The following is a 26,613-nucleotide window of genomic DNA, read 5'->3' as shown; positions in this document are numbered from 1 at the left end:
ATAAAATAATTAATTGTTATTCAGTTAGATAATGCCTTTTGTAAAGTAACATTTTTCCATGTATTTTCTTGGAATATTTATCTCCATTTTCCATGACATTTTCAGACCTGGTAATTAACTTTTAAAATTTTTAAGTTTTCCACAATGTATGGGAACTGCACACTACTTGTTCCCAGTCCATTTTTAATGAAATTTCAAGCATGATCAAAATTGGTTCAATCAAAACTGAGCAAGGACCTGAGAGAGGAGATAAAGAGAAAGACATGCATAGTAGAAAAGCTGGGACAAGTCAGACCAAAACCATTGACAACAAGGGTGAGCAGTGAGATGCAGGACACAGAGCAGATGAAGATAGCAAAGAGGTGGTGGGAAGGCAACAAAAGTGAAAGGACAAAAAATGAGAAACCATGGCAACAGAAGATGAGTGGGTGAGGAACCAATCTGTGGCTAGGAAACACTTTTGTTAATAAAAAAAACCTACAATGAGACAGTGCTTCTAGATCATGACAGGTTATGGACATATTCCAAAGCTCAGAAACAAGTATGAACCCTATTTTCTAGACATATACATAAAGAAGGAAAAGATTTAAACATTAATTACTAAGTGTAGATTTTATCACGTAATACCATTTAAACATTGATGATACATAACACTGCATGGAACAAATATTAATGATTAAACATATCTACTAATATTATAAGATCATATTTTATAAATGTCATATATGCGATAAAGAACAATGAATGAGGACAAACTTTGATCCACCAGGTGTAAATGTTAAGTAATGAACTATAATAAAATAGTATTGTCTATATGTGGTTTGTCAAATGCAACCATCCACATGTACAAATTATACAGAAAAAAATATCTATGACAAAACAATCATAAAATAAGGTAAAGAGTAATGTACAATGACAATACATCATTGTCAAAATATTGCAAATTAAGGATGAATAAACGATATGAAAATTAACTCTCATGCATACATGTTACGGGTAAATGAAAGAGAACCAAATATGGATGTCTGAGTGTGCATGCCAAAGAGAAACTAGATCACAGAATCTCCCACAATGTGTACATCTTATAGAATAATTAAGACTAAACAGTAAGTACATGATCTAGATGATATGGAGTAATGAACAAGGAAGAAGCATAAACTTCAATGTAACATAAGGTGTAAAGAACTATGGCTAAAGAACATACTTAGTGTGTTACATGTGAATAAGTAATGAACTAGAAATATACAAAAAAATTAAAGTACACATGTTATGAATAAACAACTATTTTTGAATCAAACGGTGAGTAAATAGAAATGATTTATTAACCATAATCAAACATAATATTCTAATTGAGAAATGGTAAGGAGGAATTAACTATATTCTAAATATTATCTCATATGAGTACAAGTAAGAGAGTAATAAACTATGGCAAAACATTAAGCCCCAATGAGTTACATGTTAAGTACTAATTAATAATGGCAAAACAGTATCTTCTATGTGGTCAAGTTATGTAGTAAGAATTAGAACCAAACCTTAATAAGTATGCGTACATGGCAAAGAATGATTAACCAAAACTAAACATAATCTAACTTGAGGACATGTAAAAAAAATATAATTAACAACTAAATGTCAGTATCTAAGTGTACATGACAAGGTATAACCTGCCAACACTAAGCATAACACTATGTAACACAAATTTTGTTCCTGGATAGCATGTGTTATTTCTTAATTGCTTATGTTGTAAAAGTACAGAAAATAGTCATTATTCCCTTCAAACTTTGCTTTTGTGACCTGGATAATGAAATTTAGAAATTAACCTATTTTCTATGTAAAAACAGGCAAATTTGCACATTTTCATTTACATAAAATCTGAATAAAACTACATATAAATCAAGATTTACATGTATTTATACTAAAGTTACACAAAAATGTTTAAAAGCAAGCAGTTTTTCGAGATTTGCGACTGTAATGTAAATCACTTTCACGTATCAGCCCCCAAATATAGTCTCCCATCATGTTTTCATTATATGCTCACAGGTCAAAAAAGCAAAGTTTGAAGAGAAAAATAGGTCTTTTCCATTTACTTTAGGCATAAACAATTTGGAAATAACACTTTCTGCCAAGGAACAAGAAAAAGTAAAAATTTTGTTATGTAGTGTCATCTTCCATGTATACATGAACTGTATCAAAATAACATCTGATATTATCTTCTAAGTGGACATGTTAAGACGTATAAACTAGAAATAAAGAATAATATTGATGTTGATGTGGCAAAGAATAATTACCAATTATGTACATATGAAGAAGTAATGAACAAGAAGTGAACATTATTGTCTAAGTGTCCTGTTAATGAATAAGTAACTATAATCATACATTTAATTATGTACACTACTCTGCAAAAGTGTTAGGAAAAATTAAAAAATAGATTTCAGACTACTTCCAAAGAACAATGGAAGGTAAATCAGAGGTGAAACATCAAAATTATTAAGACAAAGACAATAATTAGATTTCAAGCTACTTTCAAAGAACAATGGAAAGCAAATCTGAGATGAAACATTGAAATTTTGTTAATCTTCATGTTTAGTACAACAGAAACTCAGTGAATGTGCTTGAATTCAGCAAACAGTTAATATTTTGTGTCCCCCTTTTGTTTTAATAACTGTAGACAGTCTTTCAGACATTGTGGCAACATATTTAATCAAAGTATACTTTACAATTTTTACTCAAAATGTCTTTGATACACTCCCATAAAGTTTCTTTGGAAGTAAATCTTGGTTTGTCAAGTTTTTGATCCATCAAATCCAAGGTATGCTCAATTTGGTTGAGACTGGGGCTCCGTGGGGGCTGTTGAATGATCTGAATGACTTCAGCAGCTTCTTTTTTTTTTTCTTAGCTAAGTAATTTCTGCATAGATTGGATGATTGTTTTAGGTCATTATCTTCTTGGTAGTAGAATATTTACCAACAATATGCAAACCACTGGGTATTCCATGACAGATCAGTATCCGATTGTACTTTATATGGTTCATTATTCCATCTGTTTTGCAAATATCACCTGCTGTCTCAGCAGAACATCCACCCCAAACCATCACACTACCTCCCCCATGCTTCATGGTAGATACTATGCATTGAGGTATCTTTCACCTTTCTTCCACTGGATATACAACCTATGCTTCAAACCAAATATTTCAAACTTGGACTCATCCATCCAAACTCTTTTCCAATCACCAGCAGTCCAGTTTTTGTACTTTTTAGGAAGTTCCAGTCTCTTTACATTACTTACAGATCAAAGTAAAGGTTTTTCAACTGGTAAATGATAAAATATTCCATTTCCATTGAGTCTTTTCGATAATGTTGATCTGGATACTTTATGTCATTTGGTACATGGTAATTTATTTCATGCTCACAATTAGTGGAAGTCTTCCCTCCATCCAGAAGGCTGCATAAATGAAGATACTTACATCAGTATGATTAAGTGTACATGTTCCACTTCTTCCTTTCTTATTTTCAGTTTTACCTGTTTCAGTCTTATGATCTAGGGTGTACTTGACAGTGATTGGGAAGCATTTCTAGTCCACATCAATTTGTGCAAACTCTGTTCTACTAACAATTCTCTACACTTTCTGGGCTGTAGAATGACAACAATTCTTAATATATAGTGTTATAAACACTGTTTTTATGAAGGTAAACTTGTGGTATGTTATTAAATTGATTTTTTCTATTATGTACCAGTACCATATTTTAGCTCTTTGCTAGCTTCTTTCTATATAACTAAAACAATGCATTGGATACCATGCAGGTATTTCAAACATTAAATTTGATCAGTATATTCATTTAAGCAGGATCTTTATGACATGTCCTTGGTACAAGTATATATGAATTCTAAAGAATGATAAGTATTTTCACCCTGGCTCAATCAGTTATCAACAGAGATCAGTGAAGCATTACCACAGTGTTGAAATTTACATTCTGCAATGACATGGAAGAATTAACATCATAAAATGGAAATAATGACAGAACATTCTCTTATTCTAACACTTTTGCACAGTGCTATGTGTGTGTTTCAAAATATAAGCAATTTAGACGAAGCATCATCTACCTACAGTACATGAAGAAATAATGAATGAGATGCGAGTATTACCTATTATTTGGACATATAAAGGAGAAATAAAGTAGAACAAAATGTCAAAAACTGTGTGCTAAATGTGAAGCAGCAACTAACTGTAACTAAATGTGTATATTTATGTGGTAAATAAGTATATATATGAACAACAATGTCTATTTCAACAATACTCAAAAATAAAATGAGAAAAAAGGAAAAGGAAGAGATGTTAAAACTAAACCTTGCCAAGGAAAATATTGTATATTTTTCATGCAAACTTAGAGGCAGCACACATGCGAGGAGGTGTTTCCCACTCATACTGGTGCAGGGTTTTGAGCATGATATGCCATCATTCAGTTGTACAGTTTCATGTGAATTTTAGGTGGGAGTTTTCACAAAACTGGTAACATGCTGGTTTCTCTGGAAAATTACTACAATTTAAAGAGGAGAATAGGTTTCTGCATGTGAAACTAAGAGATTGTATCAGAATATTATAATTTTGTTACACAATAAGCCATCCCAATAATTCCAGATAATTATCAACCTAAAACACCAATAATTCCAGATAATTTTCAACCTCTTGATTCAACTTCATGTATAAAAAAAGAAAAAGGAAGAGAAAGAAAGTTAGGAATATTTTTAAAAGTATTAAGAAACAAAATAAAAAATAAAAAGTCATTGTGGCAGAATATTAGTAGAAAGAACACATTAGATGGAGTTTTGGAATATCCCATTTAACACAATTATGCAATAACTACTTAAGCTGTTATCCATCATATTTGTTTCAAATTTTACAGTTTGTATATAATGTATAGAACAACTCACCAACTCCACTATAAATACCCATGGATATCAGTGGCCAAAACAACTGATCAACATAAACCAGTAAATACAGCTTGAATAGAATTCTTTTACAGCACTTGTCTTTGAAAAGCTTCTTACCAATGCTACCTGAAGTCAACAAAATTCAATGAATAATAAAGATGAAAAAAATATTAAATGCTACTTTGTATAACATCTAACTCACATTCTTATCACATTTGAATATTAGGAAGATATATTTATGATAAAAAACATTTTTGCATCTTCTTACAATAACTTTAAGTATGTTGATAATTAAGTTCCAGAATCACATTAAACTATCTTAAAATACAAGCTATGAAATGCTTTATGAAACACCTACAAGTTAAAGAACAATTTTTACTTACATAATTATGTTTGATGAAGTCAAATGTCATCAAGAGAAATTAAACTGCTACCAAAATTTAACAAGCAATCATACAGATTACAATGAATGCAGGTTAAAGAGACTTCTGCAGAAGTTATTGATGATTCACTTTTATTAAACCTCATATTTTTCAAATTTGTACTTCTTGGTAGCATTAGGTTTAATATTTTTCTAAAATCCCTTAAACCAGTCCAATTTGTATAATTTTTTAGCATTTTGATTGGCCAAAACATATTTACAGCTTTGGAAGGAACATAATATATTGTAAGAAACTGGACAAAATAATCTACTCTATTTGTGTTCTTAAATTCCCTGGTTTATATTTTACAAAAAATGTTTATGCTGACGTTTTTCCACTTAATCATTTAAACATGTACTTCTGTTTCTGAATCCCAAAGTAACTGATCATCAGCAACTGATTTCAAAATCTTGAAAATATGTTGTTATATCTAAATCAGAAGGAACTCATTTTACTTATAGGTGATGCAATTTATTTTTATTTTAAAAATGTCTGTTCCAAATTTTCATGTAAAGGTACACAATCAATCACTAATTTTGAACTAAATAACAAAATGAAAGGGGAAACCGTCAATATAACCCATTGGCTACTGTTATATGAATGAATAATGGGATTTGCCTATCATTCTACTGTAACATCCATGATCCAAAAGTATGGTGCATGTTTTTGTGGCAGAAGGAAAAAAAACTATAACCTTTAGATTCAGTCTCAGTGCACACTGATTACTAACCCATGCCTAGCTCCATTGTACTGATAAAATTATTAATCTGTTTAAAAATTAATTTAGTTTTATATGCTATATTTTTGGATTTTGTAAATTTTGTATTAAGAAGTCTTCCTTAATTCATTTTATAAATTCTGTTTTTATCATTTTGATTTAATTTATCCAGGCTTTTTATACTGTACTCTTGCTCTTACATTTCAAATAAGTTTTTCACTTAGAAGTGTTAAAGGAGTGTAAAAAATTCTAATTTTATGTATTAAAATTAACCATTTTAGAAATGAAGGAAAAAATTCAAACCTTTCTTCCAAATTTGAAGAAACTTCAGCATACAAAGCGGAACAACAGACAAGGTCAGAAAAATCCCAAATATAGTCTGACCCTAAGAAAGATATACTTTTTTTTATTCATGAATGAATGTAAATGCTAAAATAACAGTTAAAAAGCATCATTACCAACTTATTTCATCATATGAAATATTAATACATAGAAAAAAGTGAACAAAATGAGTTTTGAATGTTATCAAAATTTCTATATATATACTTAAAAAGCCTTAACCTGGAAAATTTAATGCTATGTTTGTGGTAAAAGGTTGTATCTTAAACACTGATTTCAACTAACTATATAGAAGAGTTAAATTCATGATGTTTTTATAGTACTACTTTAAAAAATTTTTCTTTTTATTTAATTATAAAAATATTTCAAATAAACTTAAAATTTAGTATAAGTTTGGCTAACTACTAATACAGTGGTTCTTAACCTGGGTTCAATCAAACCCCAGGGGTTCAGTGAGTCAGTCTCAGGGGTTCGGAGGAGGTCAAGACACATACACTGTGTGTCCGTTCACCCCACTCATATGATTCGTGACATCATGCTCCACTTGGCCATCATTGGCTGCAGCTGACCAGGGGTTCAGTGAGTTGGTCTCAAGGGTTCGGCAGAGGTCAGGACACACACACTGTGTGTGTGTCCATTCCGTTCACCCCACTTGTATGATTCGCAATGTCATGCTCCACTTGGCCATCATTGGCTGCAGCTGATCACTTCACATCAATTGGCCTTAATATCTGTGCTGTAGGGAACGTCACTTCTTCAATTTTGCTGATACTGTATGCTAAAGCTTATTCCTTTTTTATTGTTTGTAAAATTTTCTAACCTATTACAGTAAATAAAGACATATTTTTTCACAAAAGAAAACAAAATGTAACAGCAAATATGTATTCTTACTACTGAAATATGCCCCATAAGAACAGCTCGTCCTAACTTGGAAAAGGAAGGTCGTGACCCATCTAAAGAAAAGACATGATTGACATGTGCTTCTTGGTTTTTATTATCCTAGAAGATGAAAAAAAATTCAAACAATATATGAAATAAAAATGTCTACATGTTAAAATATTTCTTCAGAAAAAGTTTTTGAACCATATTTCATATTTTGAAAGTTGAAACATAAGTTTAGTGAGAATGTACTCTTCAAAATGTAAAGCTTTTTAACATACGTTTTCACAATATTGACTGAATTACTGGTGAAGAGGGAAAATAACATACAAATTTAAGTATAAAAAAATCCATATTAAAACGAGTGCAAACTATATTCCATAGGGTATGTGTGTGTGTGTGTGTGTATCAAAATCCAGAGCATAATATACCATACCTTGAAAACTGTTACAAAATAAAATAGTTTCTGAAACTTAGCAATATATTCAAAAACAGATTTTAAAGATAAAAGCAAACAATAAGATTTTTACTTATATTCCATATCCACAAAAAAACAGACTAATAATTACCTAACATATAGGCTAGTTCACTATAGTGGGGAATGATTGTGATCTACAAGTTAGTTAAGTAGTAGCAGAGAAAAAAAAATCAATGCCAGATAATTATTTTTGCCACTTGTATATTTTTACTTCAATGAAAAAAATGTTTATGTCGACAGACAGGTTGTCATTAGCCCTATATAAAAAACAGTGACAGTATTTTTTCTACAGCTGAGTTTAAAAAAATAAAAGAAATATACAAACAGAAGCTTGAGAAATTTATTTTGCAAAATTAGGCCTTAATATTGTTACAATTAGCTAAATCTTTTCTATTCTGTCTATTTTTCTTGAGTGAGGAGAACAAGATTACACCTTGTCACTTTAAAGACATAATTATGAGCATCTCATAATTTCATTCTTACCTTAACATAAACATCAATACTGTGGATATCTTTCAAATAGTTTTCTGGTTTCCATGGCAGTATGTACAAAGGTCCATCAGAATGTGTGAGGTTTTGCCAATCACCTTTATCCACTTGTATTTGGGTTGACACAATAGGATACGGTGAAAAGATAAGAATCCTGTAAAACATTGAAACAGACTCAAATGGTGGAACCAGAAAAAAATAAATAAATAAATAAATTTTAGCTGGTTATCTGAATCAAGTTTCTTGTTTGTTTTGATGACTGTAAATAAATATTTACAAATACAATAAATTCAGGTCTCTTAATAAAGTGAGAGTTACAACAATTACTTTCAAAATGTATAGAAAATACATATTTAGCCATAATAACATTAAGAAATACAATATTATTTACCCTTAACTTGCTCACTTTATTTTATTCTGTTTGCTTCTGATGAGAACCACACATTACACCATACTGATAAATTATATATTCTTGTCTATTATAATACCTTATATAGAAAACTGATGAAAAAATTCAGTTTAAAATACACAATTGATTCTCACAATAAACTAATGGGATAAACTGGAATACTCATAGTACTTTTTTTAAAATATTTTCTAGGACCTATATGTTACTATGTATCCTGTAACAAACAATGTGATAGACTTATACAAAGTTGGTGCATAAATAGGTTTAAAAAATTTATTTATAAAAGATGATGACAGTCATTCACATAGATCTATTGTTTAGTCTTAAGGATAAAAAAAAGGTAGTTTATATAAACTGTAAATATCTATGAATCAACAACAATTAAAAGATTAATAGTGTAGCTATGTATGTCTCAACAATCATCAAAAAATAACTTTTCAACTCTGTCCTGTTCCTTTTGAACAGTACTGAATCACAAATGATTTCTGAACTCTGTCTGGTAGTGATCAGGCACTTAGCTATCATAATGTGGCTAATGTTTATATCTTTAATTTTACTGAAATAATTCAAAGAGTATCTGGTAAAATGTACAAGTAGTTGTTACATCCAGTTTAAAGTTTCTGTATTGTTACATTATTTAATGATCTTCCTGGGAACATTTGTGCCATCAAGAATCTCTCTTAAGTTCTGTAAAAAATTAAAATGAGCCCAGGCTACATTCATGCTATGTGGAATTGTGAAGTAAGTAAAACGCTGAATGAATAAACAAAAAATCATGTCTACTCACATTGTGTTATTTGTAATAGTTTGCTTGAACAAATTCACAACAAACATTAAAATATTATTAACTTAAAATATATTAGCAGTCAAACTAACATATGACACTAAATTAATAATGTTATGCTCTATATGTCATACTCATCTTACGTGTAGAGTTCACAAGAATTTTATTCCATTTGACACATGAAACATGCAACAGAATATGTTTACCTTTTATGAATCAAGAGAGGTTTTTAATAGATACACAGAAATTACTTCTTAAAATATTAACAGCATATAAGTACAAGAAATACACCTATTTAAATACCTAAAATTAGCTTGTCATAAAAAACGAAATGTAAAGCAAAAGTTTGAGATCATGGTATACTTTCTACATCATCAATTTTATAAATATTCTTGCATTATATTACACATTGAATTATTTAAAGTATAAGAGACATAACAGTTAACTATTGAAATATAAACAGGTTAACCCTATTGCAATGAGTCATAGGTCAAATACCATGTCATCACATTTGCTGACTTGAATTAAATATCTTACTGAACTACTATTTTATAAGTTTATATCGATGCATTTGGTATAAAATTATAGACCATAATTCAAGTTCTATTACTACATTAGTTAATTTCTTAATTTAAAAGTAAATACTAAAAGAACATGCATAAATATTAATTTTTGTGTATTACATATGTTGAATAAAGCACTGGCAAAAATTATGTTTGTGATGTCCAAATACAAAGTCTATAGTTTAGTATAGATTAACAGCTCAAGTTACAAAAGTGGAAAAGATAGAAAGTTCTTATTTTATGTTTACAAGCTGAAATATAAAATAAGAACCTCCTATCTTTTCCACATGCTGAGATATCACTAATGTTCCAAAACAAAAAACAGTGGTATCACCAACCTCTTTCCATTTTTGAAAACACTTCCTTTTGTACATTTACTTCTGCCTATGTCATGTAAATAACCAATTGAAAGCTCAGAATGTCCCTCTGATGACATTCTCAGCCATTTTAATATATTATGACATCAACTCATTCTTACAATCCAAGATTTCAATCTGGTAAGTTGAGTCTTCAGTCAGCTTGAAATTGTATATTTTCTAGACTCAAATACAGCTTAGTTACTAAGTTTGATAAATCAAGGTGGCATTCTATGGTATTGATGTAGTAATTTATAACTTTTGTTTGTTTCAAATGTTTATATAAAACCTAAAACAAAAATTATTTAATTTCACATCCTCTACGCTGGAAATGAGTACAAAGTTCATAACTACAAAAGATAAGATTCCTATACTTCTTTATTTACTGTTCTATGTTTTAACAAAAATAACTAAGAACTTATTTGTAAATAGTCATAATGTATTATAAAAAAATATGATTGTAAGTTATACTAAAACACAGCCAAGACAGGTCACTTTGTAAAGGCTAGTTTTAAATTCTTAGATGTGATAACATGAGTGCACGTGCACCATGTCAATGCAACTTCTATGATGTTAGCCAGGCACAACTAGAAGGTCAAAATAATAAAAATTATAAACATATATAAATATATAATGTTACAAGATTAAAGCTATTTAGGCAAAACATTTGTGTTATATTCTGTAGTCGTTCTAGAATGAAAACAGCATAATTTATATTTATTTCCTAATTTTTCATGGTAGTTACAAGGCCAGTCAAATTAACAGACCCCATACAATTAGGATAGAGAAAATAACAGGCAAAACATAAAGTATTACTGAAAACAAATATTTGAAGAGTACTTAGGAGGTTTAAGAGATTATACAAATGACATTTTTGGGATGAAGTTTTTAATCATAACATAAAAAATAAAACTTTGCACTGGGACTAGTAATGAAACCAACTCAATATTTTCACAAACAAAATTTTTGGTAAAAATACTTCTTTAAAAAATCTGATTTTTGTGTATCAAAGAACTGCAATCTTTACTAAAATTCTTCCAAATTTTATGAAGGTACATATATTACATCAAGTTATAGCATAAATACTTAAATTGTGTATATTATACCAAGCCTGTTACAAAATGGTTCAGGTGAATTTTTTTTATTTAAAAAAAAGTGAACTAAATGCAATAGAATTGTGATGCTTGTTCAGTACAGTGTTTAAAATGGCTAACGACAAGTTGGTATGATAAAAAACATGTAATAGGTGTTTTTACAAGAGCATACTCCCACTAAAATACATATACCTGTTAAACCTACAACAACAACAATATTTTTGTTAATCCAGCTACAAAAATATTACAAATGAGTGATATTATTGATGTTATTTAGGTTAAATGGATTTCCTCACACAGTATTAAGTAAGACAACTGGCATGATAAATTAGAATGATGTTTAACATCTAAATTGACTGAGTTCTAAGCAAAGTAAAATATACATTACATGAGCAGAAGATGAGAACAACTATTATTAAAAGAAACACAAAACAAAGTATGCACACTAGCACAAGGGCATTGGATGGCCACTCTCTATTGTCTCACAAAATGATTAACAAATATTCTTCCCAAGATTTGTTCCTGCTAAACAACCAAGTTGAGATCCCATGAACAGTACAGTGCTAAGGTGTTAGGACAAGAGAATATTTTGTTATTCTTTCCATTTTATGGTTCTAACTCTTCCGTATAATTATACAGTGTAAATTTAAACACTACGGTAATGCTTAAATGATCCCTCTTGACAACTGAATGGTACCAGTATATGCTAGAAAAAATCAATTTAATAGCACTCCACAAATAAACCTTGATAAAAACAATGTATAATACTATATATTAAAAATTGTTGTCATGCCATGGCCCAAAATGTGTAGAGAATTGTCAGCAGAATGAGTTGGACTCTCCCTAGATTATGAGATGGAGACAGGTAAATTTGAAAATAGGAGAGGAAAAGGCAGAAGACCTTAGCTCAATATAATTATGTCAAGTATTTTTGTTTATGGAGCATTTAGGACAGAAGAAAGACTGCCACTGATCTTAAGTATGATATAAATGACCAAGTAACAAATAACACAAAAATATTCAGAGCTACAGTATAGAGACGACTCAATGAGAATGGAATATTTGGTCATGCAGCAATTAAAAAAACCTTTACTTCAATTTCCAAATATTGTCAAGAGACCAAAACTTCCTAAAAAGTACAAAAACTGGACTGTTGATGATTGTAAAAGAGTTTTAGAGAAGGAGGAGTCCAAGTTTGAAATATTTGGTTAAAAGTGTAGGTTGTATATCTGGTGGAAGAAAGGTTAAAGATACTTACCTCAATGCATAACATCTACTGTGAAGCATGAGGAGGACAGTGTAATTGTTTGGGGATGTCTTTCTGCTGAGGCAACAGGAGATATTTGCAAAATGAAATAATGGAATACCCAGTGGTTTGCATATTAACGGTTAAATGATTCCACAACTAAGAAGATAATGATCCCCAAACACACATTCAATCTATGCAGAAATTACTTAGCTAAGAAATAGATTGCTGGAGTCATTGCAATGATGAACTGATCACCACAGAGTTCCAACTGAGATCTGAGATTTGATAGATCAAGAAATTAACAAATTAAAAGTAGTTATTTCCAAAGAAACTTTATGGGAGTGTATCAAACAAATTTTGAATAAAATTCCAAAGAATACTTTGATTAAATATGTTGCAACAATGCCTTAAAGACTGTCTACACTTATTAAAGCAAAAGGGGGACACACAAAATATTAACTATTTGTTTAATTTCAAGCACATTCACAGATTTCTGTTGTACTCAATATGAAGATTAACACAATTTAATGTTTTATCTGAGATTTGCTTATCATTGTTCTTTGAAAGTAGCTTGACATCTAATTACTGACTTTGTCCTAATAATTTTGCACAGTACTGTAGTACTATTGAAATCTAATGTTTTTCGTAATGTTATTTATTCATAGTGAATAGCATTAATCACCTGGCTGGTCATTCTCATTTAACATAAAGATGTTTGAAACTAAGATACAATCTGTTTTACCACTGAAGGACATTGCTGTAATCTAATATTCTTGCACAATGTGCAGAATTACAATAGTACCTTTTCTTTGTTGTTCTTTAAAGATACATGTTTTACCAAAGGCAACTTGAACAAATATCAACTTAATGGTTTTCCTGAACCATGTGAATACTGTATATATTGAGACTACATAAAAAACATTAATAATTTTTATGTTAAACACTTTACTTCAGTAACTATGACTAAATGCATGACTTTTACATTTCAGGCTAAATACAAATGGAGAAATTTAAGAGAGAAACTGTGCACAGTTATATTTATTTCTTCTGTTTCTCAAGTTTATTTATTTCGAAAACATTTTCCTGAAACTATTGTTCAAAACGAGAGTCTACAAGTCAAAATTTTAATTTTTATATGTTATGAATATAAATATATATGTATTTCAGAGAAAATAAAACAAAATCTGATGCATCAGTCTAATGTCCATACAAACTTTAAGTAAACCAATTTGCTGATATATATTTTTTTAAATCTTTAAAAATAGAGGTGAAATATTACCTTATGTGGGATGACTTTCTAATAATATTCAATGGTTCTATGGATGGCATGGTATAGAGTGCATGTTTTGGATTGGTAACCAATACCACAGGCCACTGACCGTGTTTCAAATCTATGAATGAAAACATCCCGTGATCTACTGCTGCAACTCTGTATCTAATATAAAGACAAAGAAACATTCCATATGTGAAGTACAATGTGATATTTTATTTAGTCTTTAAATTTATATATATATATATGTGTGTGTGTGTGTGTGTGTGTGTGTGTATTAATTTTAATGAAAACTTACTTAACAACCAAACTCATACAAAGCATTAAAAATATCTCCTTTCGAATATCTTTATGCAGTACTTTACATCATAAGTTTCTTTTTTTTTTCAGACACATCACAATATTCAGAGAACTAGAAACACATTTATTTGCTGGTAAATAACATGTACATTCTGAGTTTACCTTACAGTACTAAAACAACTAATACATACACATTATTGCATACAACAAGATACACAGCATATAAACAAATTAATATATAAAACATTGTTAGTGAAATTCAACAAACATTAAAGGATGTAAAAAATATATCATTAAATCAGCTTATTTTACACAAGCCTTAGGGTGTTAGAGGAACCAATCTTTATAAATAAAGATCACTGATATGCTCTCTAACATAAATTATAATTCACTCATATATATTAATATTTAAATTTATGTTAGTGATCAGAACTAATATTAATTTTTTCTGTGATAAACATCCTTTACCAGTTTCTTTATTTTTGAGTTCCCAACTGAAGAGCTTTCTGTTACCAAGTGTTAGTTACATTTGCTACAACTACATGCTCTAATAAGTGTCATATTAAATACATGAGTGTTACCATAAAAGATAAGACTAAATGTAATATATCTTCATTTGGTTCATCACTTATATTAGATTTTTAAAAAATAACAAGTTTTGAACTTTTTCAAATGTCTGATTAAATTTACCCACAATGCAACAGTAAAAACTGTATCTTACTAATGCTCTAGCTTCAGCAGTACTATTCTTGTACACTTTTGTGTAAAATATCAAGTGTTTGGATCAGGTCAAATTAAAGTAAACATGCTTGTATATATAGATGTACAAAAATTAGGCCTTTTTTTTCCCCACCCACTTTCAGAAGAAGTTATTTCAAAATGATGCAACCACGTGACAGCATGCAAATGAGCATGCAAAAACCCTCCACCAAAAACAGCTCGACACAATTTCTAGCATACCGGATTCCCTCTATAAGGCTTAACTCAACTTCACTTTGATACTGAGCAACAGAAAAGGAAAAAAACTTCAGAATTAGGAGAAGAAAAATGGGAAATGTGAGAGGAAGTAAGAATATATTGGAAATACATTTTCAGTGTAAGAAAATGTTAACTGCTGATATGATACTATACATATCACATGATAGCTAAAATCCCACAATGATGTGGTGTAAAGACTGGTGTAACAGTACCCAGATTAAGCCACTTCAGAAAGTATCAAAATGAAGCCCAAGGTGTATGTGAAAGAACAGTATGTATGACATACCCAAGGGTTTGGTTTAGTTTGCATTTCGTACAAAGCTACATGAGGCCTATCAGCTCATCCTTAAGTTAGCAGTGAAAGACTAAATGAAAGGCAACTAGTCATTACCACACACTGCCAACTCTTGGGTTACTCTTTTACCAGTGAATAGTGGGACTGACCATCACATTATAATGTCTCCATGGCTGAAATGGTGAACATGGTTGTCAGAACAGGGATTCGAACCTGCAACCTTCAGATTGTGATTCAAGTGCTGTAACCACTTGGCTATGCTGGGTTCACATCCAAGAGAAATCACACCACTTCTGATCCAATGAAAATACATTTGAAAATGATGTGTTACAATAAGGGTGTAAACATGAGAGGGACACAAAAATTAATTGAAGGGACCCTCAAGTATAAATCGACTGAAGTGTGTCAGATAGTAAGGAGGAATTTAACCTCAACCAACACCAGTAGTACTGTGATACTCATGGTAGAAAAAGTCCCCTATTGTTCACCTTTGACACAGGAACTGGAAGAAAAGACTGTCAATTCCAAGAACCTACATTATCATGTGTGCATTTCCAACACAACTAAAACTAGTAGACCAAAACCTGAGAAACTTGAAATTCAGTGTGGTGGTTAAAGCATCCAGTTCCAGAGTATCCCACTACAACACAGCCAGCCAAACACCTGTGGGTCAAGGGATCACTCAGTGGGGAGAATTTGGTTGGGCTCAAAAAACGTTTTACTAACAGATTCAGGGCACCTGGTATGTGACAAGCTAACAAGTACGTGTGAAAACTGTGGACCTAAAATAAGAGATCAAGTGCCCCTTTATTCATGATTTACAAAACACTGGATAAGTTGTTGGAGTGGATCATAACCAACTGGTTACAAAGAGATGATTCACAAACAGATTCAGGGCACCTGGTATGTGACATATAACTAAACAAGATTGAAGGCTATAAAAAGTATGGTTTGTCTGAGCAATGACAATTTTATGGTGAGAGAGGATGCCCAGAACAAAAGTAATTTCTCACACTAGGAGAAATTCAAAATTTTAAAAAATATTGCCTTATAAGATTAAGAACTTAAAACTTGTATGCATTTAATATATGGATTATTTGGTATGATTTTAAGCTATATTAAAATGGTATAACATAAACAAAAGGTTGTTTAATTAAATTTTTAATGTAAGTCATTAAAATCCTCCTGACCTGTGCAGTAAAGGATGCCCATGCAGAGAGAGTTAAATGGTTAGCTTAGAAGTTAAGAAGCTGTTAAATTATTGATCAGGTTTAACAAATGTTTCTGAAACTTATGTTTAACTTAACTATTCCAAAAGCTATTTTTAAAAGGTAATATATTTAGACTGTCTAAATTACAAAACCTGACATACATATATAAACTAAAAACAAGAGTTAAGGTACAATTGTTTAAACTCTGACAATTACACAAAGTAAATTTAATACCATAACACCCTAACTGAACGCTAAGTACATTCTTAAAACAACATTACCTCCGGTTGAGCTTCCAGTCACTTAGTTCTAACTCAAGACTCCCTGTTGAATGCAGTGTGTACATGGATGGAACTAACCCTATTAATGTGTGTAAGTGACCACACAAGTAGGGCCCACTTCCCCTAAATAAAAAATAAAATATTTTATTAAAATACTTTAAGTAATACAAAATATACATTTGAGTAAAAACATTATTTGAAAAATGATTCTTCTATTCTTCCACAGCTTAGAACTCAAGTGTTTTACTATATGATATTTAAGTTTCCTTTTTTCTTTAATAAGTTTTTTTAGAAGGCCATCTTTCCCTTATTTGGAAAAGTAGACCTTACCAAATTATTCATACTAGGAATGGCAGGGATGGGTAACAATCCCCTTTCTGCTTTATCCATGCAGTCAATGGATGGTATGACCCAGTACAAGCATGTTTATGAAAGAAAATATAACAAGGTTAAATACCATTAAGCAGTCTTGTGGAACACTCTACCTCCATGGTGAGTGCACAAAAAAAGACAAAAAGCAAGGGTAAAAGTGATGTGTCAGATCTAATGGGAGGATACCTGGAACAAAGCCTAGAAGAAAGAAATTCGGAAAGAATAGGCTAACTGAACCAAAAGATAAACCCATTGGTAAGGTCAGAAGGTGATAAATAATGAAAAGAGGAGGATTGCAAGAGGATAAAGAGTCAGAAAAATGTATCATGGCAGGTAGCAGTATGGATTATTTAACACTGAAGAGACCTGACTGGACACAAAAGACTATTTGGATCCAGTTGAGGGTAAATGTGGAAAACAGAAGGAAGCACTCTCCCAAGCTGCAGAAGCCTTTGAAAGAAATTTTCTGAATAAGCAAGAAGATATGTAGAGTGATAAAGGGTATGTGAAATACCACATGGCAGACAAATCCAACCTTTAATATCCATAGGTTAAAGGAAGAAGGAAACGTTTTGAGGAAAAGATAAAACATGGAACACGAGGAAAGTGATTCAAACAGATATAAAGTAAGGGAATGTAGGACCATACTGATGTCCCAGTATGAAAGGATGATCTATCTGGAAGAAACTCACGAGCATGATAAGAACAGGAAAAGTAAAAACCTTATGATATTGGGAAAACAAAAGGTTTGAGATAAAGCTGCCTAATATATATTCAACAATTGAGGAAACTAAAGATCCATGATTGTAAGGGTCAGGGGAGAAATTCCACCCCACAAGCCATGGTAGGCTTGTGGGCAGAAAACCCTTTGGTAGTAGACCAACTGTATAATATCTTGCACATGCATTGGTACACCTACATAGAAGATGCATGGATGGAATAAGCTAAGAAGAAAGCAACTTGCCATGTGAACTCGGATTATCTCACCAAGGATCAGACAAGAACCAGGCATGAAGATGTAGAACATAACAGTTGGGATGTTAGATACATGATTGAGATTGAAGAAGAAGGTAGGTAGAAAGTGGAAGAGGAATGGGGGGATTGGAGCAGTTGTTTTAACCTTGAAAACCAAGGCTGAGATGGCCAATAGGAAGAAATCAAGGACTCGACAAGAAGTGGAGTGGACAAGAGAAATCACTCAATGAAGTAATCAGATGGATGGGTGCCCATAAAGATACTTGTGTGATCAATCCTGGCTGAAGGACTTTACTGCCAGAGCCTGTGGATGAGGTACAAGTGACCAAAAGAGATTTAATTTGGTGTTGAAGCTCATAGCAAAGACACCCACATGGAGAGAACCCCACTGATGGCAAAAATACATGAACAAGAGGGGATATAATGCCAACTCCATGGGATGTCTGGTTGGGGCATGAAGAATGATTGGTGAACAGATTGAAAGCACCTGGCACATGACATGCAATAAGGTAAATGTGGTGCATTTTGGTCTAGTATAATAGATCCAACATTCAAAAACATAGATCTCTGGACCATGTGCCACCTTCTTGGTTGATATGTGTCATTACCATAGAATCATCCAAATGAACCATCATCAAACAGCATCATGGGCAAAGAAGGAAATGATGCAATATCTGATGTATAGCTCGAAGTTCAAGAACATTAATATGCAAAATGTTTTTGTCTGCAGACCAATGACCCAAAGCTTCTTAGTCTCATTTCTGAAGGGAAGCATCTATGAAAAGATGTAGATTTGAATGCAGAGAAGGAAGTTGCATGCCTGCTGACATACAGGCTTTGTCCAACCACCAATGCAGATTGTCTTGCAAGAAAAGGAGAAACCAAAAGTAGGGAAAAAACTGGACAACAAATCCTTCTGAAAGAACTTGAAGCATCCATTAACCATCAACAAAGAGATGCCAGCAATGAAGAAACTTGAACAGCCAAGCCCCAATTGGACTCAAACCCAATGGGCAGTCACTGTTGGTGGAGTTGGGTCTTCAAAGAGTATGCATGTTTTTGTTTTTTCTTATAGCAAAGTAACATTGGGCTATCTTCTGAGTCCACTAAAAGGAATCAAACTCCTGATTTTAGTATTGTAAATCCATAGACTTACAGCTGTACTAATGGGGGACAGGTCTTCACGGAGAGCAACAAGAAAAAGTATAAGTAGAATAAATAGGTAAGGGCTTGGAAGGTGAAAGAAAAGAAATGGGAATTGGAGGTATATGAGGCTCTGGCTGAGACAAACAAGCTAGAATATACATGAGGGTAGATTGTTGGTGGACTGATGTCAATCATGGCTCAATAGTTTCCAGGACTGTATCAAAGTTTTAACATCTCAGAAATGGGGCCTTATGTAAATTCCTAAGATATGTCAAAGGTAAATGGACCTGAACCAATATAGCATTGCAACCCATAAGGTCCCAACAATAACAAAACTATGAACATAACACCACAGCAAAATACAATATGTGGGCTAAAATAGAGGAGAGAGGGACAAGATTATCTGCAGAAAATGCTTCAGGATTTCTGTGGAGAGCCTCAGATAGGAGATGTATGGAATAAAGGTACTGCAAGAGGTTGGTAATGATAAAATGCAGGCAAGAATGTTGAACATTGGTAAGACTGACATTTAATTCAGGATCACTCCCAAAATAGGTAACAAGGAATCTATCAAATATTAATCTAAAAACATTGTTAGTCTGCCCAATTGCAAGAAAAAGCAAACTGATCAAAAGTCCTCAGAGGGTACAGTGTGCTAATCCCCTCACCTAATTATGAGGCAAATTTGATCAACATGGACCTAAATATCAGGTGAGAATAGAAAACCATAAAACATCACAAACCCGAGACACAAAATCCATAAAGCCAAATTAGGTCTAGGAGACACCTCAGATTTGAAATGAAAAGGAACAGCAAATTCTGGAAGTGGAAAAAGATTATCAAAGTCCTCATCAGTCTGCACAGACTCAGCTGGCTCAGAAGCAGCCTGAGTGATGTTTGGGGACAAAGACTGTCTCATGTAAAATTAGATATTTTGACATATAAAAGCAGATAAATCCACAATTGAGTTGCCTGCATCTGTGACTTAAGATAAAACATGTTGCTGATGTAATCCCAAAGTGATGACATTAACTCTGGAAGTTTCCCCAAAATCAAGTGCAGAAATAAAAAGAATAGAATTAACTAATAAATACTAATATTGGAATTTGGTTGAATGAAAGTACATTAAGTCAAAAATAACCATTCTGTGAGGAAAACAAAATTGAGCATAAAGTATTAAACACATAAAACAGTACAACTGGCTCAAACACTACAAAACGAGAAGAGAGAGTTCAGTAGAGGAGTGTAGAGGGAGTCATGTGTCACATAAGCACGTCATGCTCCTACTGATGAGGATATGATGCATGATAATTTATATGAACTAAGTTGAAATCTTGCAATTTTAATAATGGAGAGCAAAAGGTTTGTGGTATGTGTGAAGAAAACCTTTGCATATAAAAAACAGCACTGAATGGGAATAGCTAATCTTGTATTTAAAAAAGTTAAGTACTGTATCAGAATTTGATATTCTTGCCCATCATAATGTATAGCTTATGTTCGTAATTATTTAGGTACTCTTAACATTAAATTAAGGAAGATATAACTTCTATAATGGAAAACATCAATGCAAAGATGTATCGTGTAACACAATTTTTTTTAATATTTCCTTTTGAAACTAAGAAATTAAAACTTAGAATATATAAAAATTTTAAATTTTGAAAACAACTCTGTAGTGTCATGATATACAAACTTTCATTAAGCTCTTTGTAAATGGCAAACTTGATAATTCAAATTTTAATCTAACTATAACTCACTTCATCAGTTCTCGTACTCCAGGTGGTGGTGAAACCATGGTGCTAGTAGGATAATGGCCAAACCAGATGGTGAAATTACTACCTTGACTCTTTTTCTTCATTTCCTCAAGGGCTTTGTATTCTACCTAACAATAACGGCACAGGATGACTTTACATCTTTACATAATTCATTTTCTATTAAAGTTTACAAAAAATTTATGTTCAACATTTCTGGATAAACTACCTATAAATTGTAACATTTTTACTTTGCCTGAATAACATCATTTCATTCAAACTGTATGCTAAAAATTGTATCTTAAAAATTAATTTAAAATTTTTAACTCATTTGGTCACCCAAATGGTACCTTGTTTTCACAACGACCTAAATAAACAGAGGGAAGACAATAATTTGGTAGCATCCAATACCTGAATACAGCTATTCTTGTGATATGCAAGCATGCTACATGTTTTGTGACTCCTTATAAAAAAAAATAATCAAAATTTTCATATATACTTCATACATAGTTTTAATTTACAATGTTTGTCAAGAATGTAACTAAGTTTCTTTCATCCTATTCACTACTGAACTGGGCCATTCATGTGGTACAACATGCACTTTCTCTTGGGAAAGAATTTCTGTAAAGTGGAGCATGTTATGTATAAATAGACAGTGACCTTTTTCATTGATAGGTCAAGAGATACCTCAAGCAATCAACCTCTTATTTTTACAACTAGAGTGATCAACAGTTACATACCTAGCAATTACACTCTGAAAAGAATAACATTGTTTCATACACAAAATGCTTTGTTTTCTCAGTCTGGAACAGTTTGGTTTAGTTTTCCATTTGACATACTCCTCTTCTAAGAACTTTCCAGAAAAAGTGCCACAAAATATACTTAACCGATTGACTGTTTATAAGAGAGTTAATTATATAGTTTCATTGTGTTTTAAATTTAGTCAAAGTTTCTTTCTGCACCTTAGAATACAACACACTTAACAAAATAATAGGAATGACTGATATGCTTATAAACACAACTAAAAGTGTATACACGTTTGGGAGCATCATATCTTGAAACATGAGATCCTTGGATCCTAAATCATTTGGAGTCAGTTTATTTAGATTCATTTGATAGTATATTCTATCAAGACCTCATGTTATGCTTTGGCTCATACACAATTATTTGTAAATAAAAAATACTTCACCTCATAATACAACACTCTTAGATGAAAAGTAGTAGCGACTGACACTCGTAACACACCCAGGACTTTAAGAAAAAGATGGGACATGCCCCTGAAAAATAAGAGGTTTGCATACAAAAAAGTAACTTAGTCACAGTCTTATCAAAGAGTGAAGGATAACAGGTGGAAGACATTACCCTGACAAGGAAGAAACCATTACTCAAAGCAGATGAGGGGAAAAACATATGAGGTGTAATGCCAGTACTCAATGGAAGAAGTTCCTCCAACACACAATGGAGGTGAGATGCAGATCAAAAGAAAGGTAAATGATCATAATGAAGACACCAGGAATTGATTACAGAAATAAGGATCTTAAGGTGAAGGATAGCAATAAGTAGAAGATGGTACCCCAACAAGGAAAAAACAGTTACCTGAAGCAGATAATGGGAAATAAACATATGAGATGTAGTCCCATAGGAAGGAAGGAGAAAGTCACAGCCAGAAGAGTGATGCCAGAGAATGAAACAGAACCAACAGAAAGAAGCCTGGAAAGCACTTAAGCAACTAAGAGCATACATGGGACATAGGAGGCCATCCAGAAATGACCATAACTAAAAGTGGGAGATCGAAGGAAATGAAAATGACACAAAAGAAAAAACATGCCACAAGTTGTCAAATTGTAGATTATATAAAAAAATCAAACCAAAACAAAATGAACAGATCAAACTGAAGCAGCTTGAATGAACAAAATCTGTGCTGGCCAGGAAGGAGCAATCTGAAAAAGGTAATTTAGAATTGAAGAAAGAGGCAAGCACATCCTGCTGAGAAGTATTCCACTGGAGCCATAGCTACTTGAAATGTTTGAGGATCAAGAGACAAATCCACAGGATAGTGTGGATTCTTATATCTTGCATTAACAATAGCTGGGTTACACTTTCATATTCTTTCTACACCAAATTGAATGTCTTAGCTTAAAGTTGTCAGTCAGGTTAGATTCTATTGTTGAGAAAACAGTTGCTCCAACCTAATGACTTCATTTTGTCATACCTAAAAGAACACTTACTGATGCATAAGGTTAATGTAATGATTTTTCTAGGAAGCTTTTGAATATTTAATATCAATAACACAAGTAAATTGGTAAAAAACAAGAATATACCTATAAACTAGAAAATAAAGAAAAATTTTACATCTACAAGGATCTTCTTCTTCTGGTAACTAAAGAAATACAGGTAAGAAAGGTGAAATATTAAAAACATCATTAAAAAATATAAAGGTACTAATGTCAAAGACTGAACATCTGTGATGTTTTCATTAAAGATTAACTCTGATAAATCTTAATTTTTTTTTTTAATTTTGCACAAAGCTACTCGATGGCTATCTTAATTTAATCACATCACTTAATAACTACATACTTTGCAAAAACGTAATTTCTTTTGTAGTTTCTTTTGCAAACGTACAAAATTTGGTGGTCTTTTCAAGCTTACAAATCCTAAAATCTACTAAGATTTTCATATGTTCCTGATTATATTGTGTTTACATTTTACAAGATACAAGTAAATGTCCAAAAAGTACCTCTGTTAATCTTCCTACAAAGTTAAAAGGTCTCTTAGGTCCAGGTTCCAGGCAAGCATCTAGTCCAATAAAAGTGTAGCATTCCGTGTCATGTTTCAATGTGAAGTTGTATGAACGAGGATGGAACTGACCTTGTGCTGAGAAGTTTCTTGTAAATAAATAATGGATACATAAAAAATCTACATTTATACACAACAACAAATTTTTTGTTATGCTAATATTTAAGATTTCTAATTAAAAGAGATTTTTAGGGAGATCAAACTTCCATATATTTTAACTTGTAGCATTTTAACCCTTCAAATCAATTTTGATTCCTATTTAATCCTCTATTGCTACTTTGTGCAAAAGAGCTTAATGCATCACATTTTTATGTGTGTGCCTTACACCATAAAAAATCTATAGCCTTTACTAACATTCTTTCATTTTATTCCTAATGAATTTGTCATGGTTATGTATATAATGCATTCAAGGAAAATCACAGGTTTTCTAGCAATAACGTGTTTTACAGATCACACAGTCATCTCTCTACCACATACCTTCAGCACAATAATGTACATTCACAAAAGTTTCACAATAAATCTGCATTTTTTTAACATTCACTGTTTTATTTCAGAATCTGTATATACATTACATGGTCAAAAGTATGTGGACACCCCTTCTAATTAGTGGGTTTTATTTCAGCCATACCCATGGCTAACAGACGCCATAAAATCAAGCATATACCCATGCAATTTCCATTGACAAACACTGGCAGTAGAATGGGTCGTAGTGAAAAGCTTTGTGACTTTCAAAGTGGCACTGTCATAGGATGACACCTTTCCAACAAGGTGGTCTTTTCAAGGATCAGGTTGAAGTTTATACTTCAATTTATAGAACTAAATTTGCAAACACCAACGTATTCAGGGAAAAAAAGTACAGCACAGAATCAGAAGTGCTGGAAAACCCTGATGTTGACCATGATGTTGACAAAGAAAGAGTCTAGTGGAGAATTGACAATTGTTCCATATAAGTATGTGCCAAGTGTAGTGCTTGGGTTATATCACAGTACATCAAATGCAGTATATCCAGGTGAAACATCCAGTGGACACACTTTGTATAAAATGTGTTAAAGTGCAGTCCTCTCAGGCAAAAAAACACATTCAAGAGAAGTGCTTTGGATACAAAGAAGTGGGAAAAAAACCCACTAAATATGAGTATAATTGTAATAGGTTTCATAACAGCACATTGTCAATGTATGTGCATGATTGAATAGTGCCAGAGAAAATCTAAATAAATATATGTGGCTAAAGCAGAAGCACTGTGAATTATATATGAACAGGCCAAGTGCAAAAAGTCTTGGCAAACATCTACTGTAAGCACCTTGCACAGCTTGCAAGTTCATGAAGTGTAGTTCCCTTGGACAAAAAAACATTCAGAGGAAGCACCGAAGATATATAGGATTAGAACAAGTGTGGTTCACTCTGGCAAAAAGTGGATACTAAATACTATAATTCATTGTTCACTACTATAATGATTATAATAACTATGGCCACTTTTTGGCCATGTGGGTACACATAAACTTGAGATATTTTGTTTTTCAAAATTCACTCAGGATGAAACCTCCACAATCCACCACTCCAGCAACTGGGAAACAGAAGTGGTAAGAACTCCTGTGCTCCACTACAAGAGAAGGGGAGAATATGCTTTGGAAAGCCTAGGGAAAAGACACGATAGAAAGTGTAATGGTTGTCTGCACTTAGAAAAACCATGATTACAGGAATTATAGATCAGTAGGGATGGTATACCTACAAAATTATATCTAACTGCATGTTCAAGTTTCTATAAAACTGCCTCTAAGTGACTGCATGATTGTCCTTGTCCTGCTATGCATGAGCACCATCCTTTTAAAATAGTTCTATCTTGTTTACAATGAGCAGATATTTTATTTGTTTTTTATATATTTTGTGAGACATGGATGTCAGCTTTCAATAAAATGCCATTATTTTCATATAACTGTGCAAAATTGAACTAGTAGCCTTTAAAGTTTTCACCACCTGACAACTAACTGCCTTTGATGATATCAGATAGTTGAAAATATTGGTATGTGTAAATACATGACATTTGCCCAATTTATCATCTCACCAATTCAATTTGTAGAATCTTATTATGTCTGATGGTTTTGAATAATTGCAATCTGATTCCCTTTCGGTAAAAATTAAATATTTGTTGACATCAGGCCAATTTATTTACATTTTCTTTCCTAATAGAATGGCTCTGGCAACAGTATTGCTGGTCTAGCAGTTGCATCTAAAAGTAAGGATGATAATTGAAGAATTCTATTACTGATTGGTATGCCATCTTGTGGTATGCAGAAGATAACAAAAGTTAAATCTGTGACATTACGAAGTCTGTTCAAAAAATATGCGGACTGTTTAAATTGCGCGGCTCCAGTTGGTTCCAGGGGGAATTTGCTTGGTGTCGCTAGGTTCACACAGATCAGCTGATTACGACGCCATTTCCCGATTGCAGATATCTTCATTTGTGTATTAGCTACGCGGTTTTAAGTGAAGTGCGATTTTTTCGTTGGAGGATTTCAGAATGAATGACCTGAAGGA

At 32.1% G+C, this 26,613-nt stretch overlaps 1 protein-coding gene across 2 annotated transcripts in view; it reads right to left on the bottom strand.

The window, feature by feature from the left end:
- LOC143252000 (transmembrane protein 62-like) overlaps positions 1–26,613 on the bottom strand; it is a 57,164-nt gene that overhangs the window by 5,263 nt on the left and 25,288 nt on the right. The window contains exons 5-12 of one of the 2 annotated variants that reach the window (XM_076503489.1): positions 24,020–24,167; positions 21,289–21,413; positions 17,042–17,164; positions 13,986–14,141; positions 8,246–8,405; positions 7,297–7,404; positions 6,370–6,451; positions 4,927–5,052 (exon numbers count right to left, since the gene is read on the bottom strand). In XM_076503489.1, the coding sequence (XP_076359604.1) occupies positions 4,927–5,052; positions 6,370–6,451; positions 7,297–7,404; positions 8,246–8,405; positions 13,986–14,141; positions 17,042–17,164; positions 21,289–21,413; positions 24,020–24,167 (1,028 nt within the window). The remainder of the gene's footprint in view (positions 1–4,926; positions 5,053–6,369; positions 6,452–7,296; positions 7,405–8,245; positions 8,406–13,985; positions 14,142–17,041; positions 17,165–21,288; positions 21,414–24,019; positions 24,168–26,613) is intronic. The other variant, XM_076503490.1, reaches the window with a different exon arrangement.

This window comes from Tachypleus tridentatus, chromosome 6 (genome assembly GCF_004210375.1).
Source record: "Tachypleus tridentatus isolate NWPU-2018 chromosome 6, ASM421037v1, whole genome shotgun sequence".
Taxonomy (NCBI): domain Eukaryota; kingdom Metazoa; phylum Arthropoda; class Merostomata; order Xiphosura; family Limulidae; genus Tachypleus; species Tachypleus tridentatus.
The sequence above is the reverse complement of the archived record's forward strand: the minus strand, read 5'-3'. Positions and strand labels throughout refer to the sequence as shown.